The sequence below is a fragment of the Pteropus vampyrus genome, unplaced genomic scaffold (genome assembly GCF_000151845.1).
Source record: "Pteropus vampyrus isolate Shadow unplaced genomic scaffold, Pvam_2.0 Scaffold159, whole genome shotgun sequence".
Lineage (NCBI taxonomy): Eukaryota > Metazoa > Chordata > Mammalia > Chiroptera > Pteropodidae > Pteropus > Pteropus vampyrus.
In genome coordinates, this window is record NW_011888940.1 from 2172959 (window position 1) to 2178958 (window position 6000).

Genomic DNA, 6000 nt, shown 5'->3' on the forward strand with positions numbered 1-6000 from the left:
CAAATATTTTTAAACTACTGTCTTTTGGTTTCTGTGTACTCAGTGTCATTCTGTTGTTCCGTATGGCTCTACCTCTTCAATTCACATTTCCTTTGCGCTGCGTTCTGTGGTGTGTATTCCGATGACGTGTCTCCTGTCACATTGCTCGTTCTGTCACCTCATCTTTAAGTACATAAAAATGTATAAGTCTCTTCCTGTTTTAACCTGGGCCGTAGCATCAGTTGTATGTTACTAAGTTGCATGGAGCAACTCTTCCTTCTGCTCTGGTTCCCTAACTCTTAACACGTGTGTGACCCAGCATTGTGACTCAGTGCTTAACAAACCAAATGTGCTTACTTCAGAAAGTCTAAGAAACAGCTGTAAGATGCCATATTACATAGACGTTTTTAAAGATAAGTTTCATTTTTTGCTTCTTTGAATACAGAACTTCATAAACATGCAGTTTTCTATGTCTAAAAAGTACCTTGAATTGCTTAATGAAATTCTCTAAGGCAAACTGAGGTATGGGATTTTAGCCTTCTTCATACTTAATAGCAATATATTAAATAATTAAAATCATGGAATTTAACAGCTAGAAGGGTTATTCAGTTTAGGGAGCTAAGGCCAAGAGATGAAATAACCTGCCATGGTCGCATAGCAATGGCAGAGACAGGATGAGGATCCAAGGCTTTGAAGTTTTAGCCCGTTTCTTTTTCTAGTCTAGCTCTGAGAAGCGGGCTTTATCCACTTGTACGCAGGCTATGAGAGGACGGCCAGACTCTACTGGATTATTATCAGGAGTACATGCAAGGTCAATATGCAATATAAAGATTTTGGTACTATTCACTATCATCTTTGTCATTCTGATGTTTTACCAAGTTTATGTTCTCCGTTCCTCCTTATGAGCGTAAAGCCATTGTGACTCAGGATTGTGTATTCCGATTGTCTCAAGATGCCCATTCACAGCACATATCTTATCTAGAAAGACAGCGGTCAGGCTCTTTCAGTCAGTGGGAACATTAAAATAGTTACATGGGGTAGGTAGTAAAAAAATAAACATACTTTTTGATTTTGCATATTGAGATACCTTTGATATTATGATATTTCTACTTAAGGTAATTATACCTTGAATGGAAAAAGAAAATAAAATTCTTAGCTTTTGAAATATGACAATATAAAATCATACTGACCAGTGTTGCTATGCACACCGTAAACTTTAAAGATGTTTGAAATATCTGAACCTAGAGCCTGTAATACTGTCCAAATTGGCACATGTAAAAAAAAAATGGATAATATTTCAAATTTCATATTTTAGGCTATGCCTAAAAAAGTTCTTCAGAGAAATGTATATGATAAAAATAGAAAAAATGGAAATCTCTACTTTAGCAAATTTAAAGTTTAATGTGTCTTCAGTTTATTGTACTTTCCTTTTAGGTGAACTAGTTTTTCCCCCAAAATTCCTTCAGTAAGATCCTTTAATATCAAGTTATATTGAAATATCCAGATCCATTTTAATAGGAAATATTTTAAACTAAGTACCCCGAATTATCCAAACAGAGCAACTGGTTTTCCTTATGTTTTAAGCACATATTCTAGAAAATAAAAACATCATGTTGACGTCCTTAAGATTTTTTTAGACTGTTTGCTTTCCCTTTTTATTTCTAGTCCTCAGTCAAAATTTATCGGTGGTAGGAATTAAATGTTGGGCGTGCATGGCTTGAGTTATTTCTTTTTCCAGGTCAAAGACCACTATAGAGCACTATCAAGGATTTTTTTTCCACAAATCATCTTATTGCTACTTGTTCATAAGTAGACACATAAAATGTATTTGTGATTTAATTTCCTATAAAAATATTGTTAGATAAAGTATGAAGATGCAGTGTTTGTTGTCTGGAATGCTTTTGTTACATCTGTAAGAGTGGATGTGTTTTAAAGCCAAGAAGTTTTGATAACAGTAAAAGAAATCAGAGCATTCACAGATAAATGATCCTAATAACTTTTTACCTTTTGTAATTCTTTAGATATCATGGTATATTTTTATAGTGAATATAGTTTATTCCACAAGAGGAAGTATTGAATAATTTTATAACTAAAATAAGTTTATAATCAATATAACTGAAATAATTTCCAGGTTAGCTACAAAAGTAATTAAGTCCATCTTAGAACTTCTTCTCATTATATGTTATCTACCAACCAAGAAACTTCTTAGAGATGATCATTTCAAATACCTTCAATACATATTTTTAATTTAATGATGTATCTGTAATGTCTTAGTAGTGCCAATATATCGAATAAGCCTAAAGATATAAAATTAAATTTTATTCTGTAAAATTAAATTTTACTCTGTAAATGATTTCACCTAAGCAGAATAAAATTCAAGAAGTAGTAGTAACATTTTTCTTCAACACATGTAGAAATCAGAAAATCTGTCATTCTATGAGAAATTGAGGATGTCTGTTTTTTTAATTAGTCTAACTGGGAATGTAAAAAAAAAAGATTTTCTAGCATTTACTTTTAAAACAATTAGAATAGCAAGGAATGAGTTTTGAACTCTGGCTTAAACGTTGAGTTAAACAAGGCATGACCTCTCTGGGCCTGTTTCTTTTCTATAAATTGAAGAATTTAGACTCATATCTGAGGTCACTCTATTCTAATATTCTGTGAAATAAGCAAGCATTGGGGAAAGGTAAAAACATTCTAAATGAGGTTTCTTGTGCAGTAACTGGCAGGTTATAGATTTTTTTTTTTTTTTTATAGCTAATTATATAGCTGCTACAGTTTGGAAGCAAAGATTAAGAAAGCAAAAGGTGTTGAAAGAAATTCTTTGAGAAATACCAAGTTCTTATCACGAGGTCCTAGCATTAAACTCCTTTCTCAGACCCCTTTTCACCCACAGTCATTTCGCTCCATTTTTAACTCCTCTTTGCTGTTCCATAAGCTAAGTGATGTCCAGAGGTAGCTTGAGCTTTGCTTCATAGTACACTGTGTAGGATGTTTTCCATTGGTAAAGATAACCCTTCATTATGTGAAGATTAATCATATCTTCATCCTTTATTTTGCCCTCAATTTTAAGAGAACATTAGAAATATTTCCTTTCAGTTTTTAAAATATGCTTTATTCTTTTGGTTGCTTTTCTTTTTAAAGATATTATTAGAAGCTTCAGTATTCTTACTGGCTTCTTAGGTAGACCTGTAAAAATAGGTGGAAAGTTTACAAATTTCTTTTGAAAAGAAAATTTTTCTTTTATTTATTTCTCTAAAATTGCTCTGCAATTTTCTGATCTTAAGACTCAGACTCTTAAAAGTTAATTCTGTTGCGGCTCCACTTATCTGTTGTCAGCTGACAGTTAACGACTGTAGCGTTTGGTTCTCAGTTTCTCATTCTGCTTTCGGGTTCTCTGCCACTCACAAACCCACCGCGTCAGCTACTGATGCCACTCTTTCTAAATCACCTCTAAGTGACCTGCCTTGGTTCCGTCGTACCTGCTTATGGTTTCATGTCTTTTGCAGTTCATTAAAACTCTTTGTTATCGGTATATTGTTTTCTCTCCAAACAATTTTCGGTAGTAGGTGTGGTTACCACAGTTTCCAAATCAAAAATCAGGAAATTTAACCTAATGATCTTTTTTTATTTATGAATTTCCTTTTGTGAATAATATTTAAAGGTACCAAAATAAACATTTAGCATTAGATAAAATGCCTTTATTGAAAAGTACAAATTGGTTTTGCCATAATTTGTGATTTGGTTTGTCATTTTTAATTAGTTTGCTATATTTCTAAATTTTTTTCTAAAACCTCTCTGCTCTTGTTCCTAAACTTTTCCTACAGTGATTTTAAGTCTAAAGGTCAGTTCAATTAATGGGAGTTTTCAGAGGTCTAGAAATGAGTAAATTTCCACGATGAGAAAAATGTCATTTATGTTCAGATGTTATAATGTTAAAATCAAAAATTATATTCAATCTCCCCTTTTCAAAAACTCTGTAATTAGTTACCTACGGTTCTGTATATGCATTTACGGAAAGCCATGAAGTTTCTGCATAACTTCATTCTCATATGAACCCATGAATCTAGTTCCAAGTTCTAGGAGCTCAAAAAGGAATGCGAATCAGGACAAATAGATAGGCTCTGATTTATGGCGTATTCTGATTACTGATAAACAGATTTCTCTGTTTTATATGAGAGCCAGCTCAGATACCAATTTTATCCAAAAATGTAGTCTGGGGAGGAAAAGACAAGAAATGTATAAAATTCTGGGAAAGTAGGATGAAGGAATTCTAGACTTCACCAACCTCTGCAGCCTAGGGTCAGTTTCTGTTTTTAAAGAGAGACAGAGTAAGAAAATAACTCTACTAATATAAAGAGCAATTACTAAGGTTTTGTTACTTTAACCACCAAAAACATCCCATGCGTTTTATTAGGATTGTCCTAATTCAAGAAAATGAAATGGTCAGTATCCAGGAATTCATTCACTTATTCAAATATACTAAACATTCGCTAACTAGACACTCTGCTAAGTGCTGGCCGTGCATTAGTGGATTAAACAGGCATGGTTCCATCCCTCGTGGCGTTTACCATAAATTAGCCGTTATCTCCCTGTTTTTTAACCTCGATTTATGCTTCACAAATAATTTGTATGTTTGGTTCTTACATTAGCAGTAGTAAAGTGTCTGCATTAATTTGTCTCCTGATTTTTCAAATGTGTCAACGATACCATTTTTTAAATGTCTTTACTAACCTTAAATAAGAAAGTGATTGCCACTTTCTTTAATGTGACTATTCACAGTATCTCTTGTGTTTTAAGTGTCAACGGTTGTGAGAATGGCTTGCAGAGTTTTGCTCCTTGTGGGTTTTCTGCCATTGTCTATTTGCACCATATGCTTTCAGTGTCAAAGCAGCAGAGTTGTACTAAAGATGCTTTGTTGTGTTTTTACCATGTAAAAAGATTTTTTCCAATCATAGCATAACAGGATGTTGAATGACAGAGGTAATGTTTTTTTTCTGCCATAAAGGCATAATTTCCACAGCAGGAATTATGCACATTTGTATGTTGGGAAAAGAGGGTTTTTACCATCTCTATGTTGAAAGTCCATGTGGCATGAGGAAATCTTTTCCCTTATTTATTTTTATTTTTGTTGTTGTTATTGTTGCTGTCATTTAAGGAAAAAAATCCATATCTTCACTCAAATGAGAAAGTTTTGCAATTAAAAAGTACCTGAGTTAAAACATGTATGAATAGAGAGCTTGCTTAGTTGTTCACCATTAGTGAATTTTCATCTGAATGTTTATTCACCATACTATGGAAAACATGGTCTTTTGATTATTTTAAATTATTCATTGTTTTTAATTCACCAAACTGTAATGTTTCTATCTATAAGGACTAGTAGACTTATGGTTTTTGTGAGGTATGTGTATGTCAGTTATTGAAAATTGTGTTGTATGTGCTCTCATGGTGTTTTTGAAATCATGATTTTTACTTTATCTCCTCTAAAAGATAACATAATAATTCTTTTTTTAATAATTAAACTAATTTAGTAAATTCAAGATGGAGGCGCTTTCCTACTGATTATGCTTCCACCTCAGAAGATGAATTTGGATCAAACCGTAATTCCCCTAAACATACCCGTCTACGTACTTCTCCAGCCCTGAAAACCGCTCGGTTGCAGAGCTCTGGGTCAGCAATGCCAACTAGCTCTTCGTTCAAGCACCGAATAAAGGAGCAGGAAGACTACATCCGAGACTGGACTGCTCATCGGGAAGAGATAGCCAGGTTGGTTTTAACAGATAATCTTTAAGAGTTGAATTATTTTTGCCAACATTTCAACTTGATAACAAGTTTAGCTTTGACTTGGTTTGTACTAATAGACCAAGTAATGAAATCTACTGGTAACTGTGAACCTAGTTTTGTTGGAAATATTACTCTCCATCCATTTTTTTTTTTTTTTTTTGGTATTTTTAATGACAGCACCACTGACGTTATAGAGTCAATTATTTTGGTTACCTTTTTTATTTCTAGCAGATGAGT

General features: G+C 33.2%; 1 protein-coding gene across 10 annotated transcripts in view; it reads left to right on the forward strand.

Annotated features, from left to right (window-relative positions):
* Positions 1-6000, forward strand: part of CEP170 (centrosomal protein 170) — a 126120-nt gene that overhangs the window by 92038 nt on the left and 28082 nt on the right. For 8 of the 10 annotated variants that reach the window (XM_023536568.1, XM_011370075.2, XM_011370077.2 and 5 more), the window contains one exon: positions 5511-5745. In XM_023536568.1, the coding sequence (XP_023392336.1) occupies positions 5511-5745 (235 nt within the window). The remainder of the gene's footprint in view (positions 1-5510; positions 5746-6000) is intronic. The other 2 variants (XM_011370078.2, XM_011370083.2) reach the window with 1 other exon arrangement.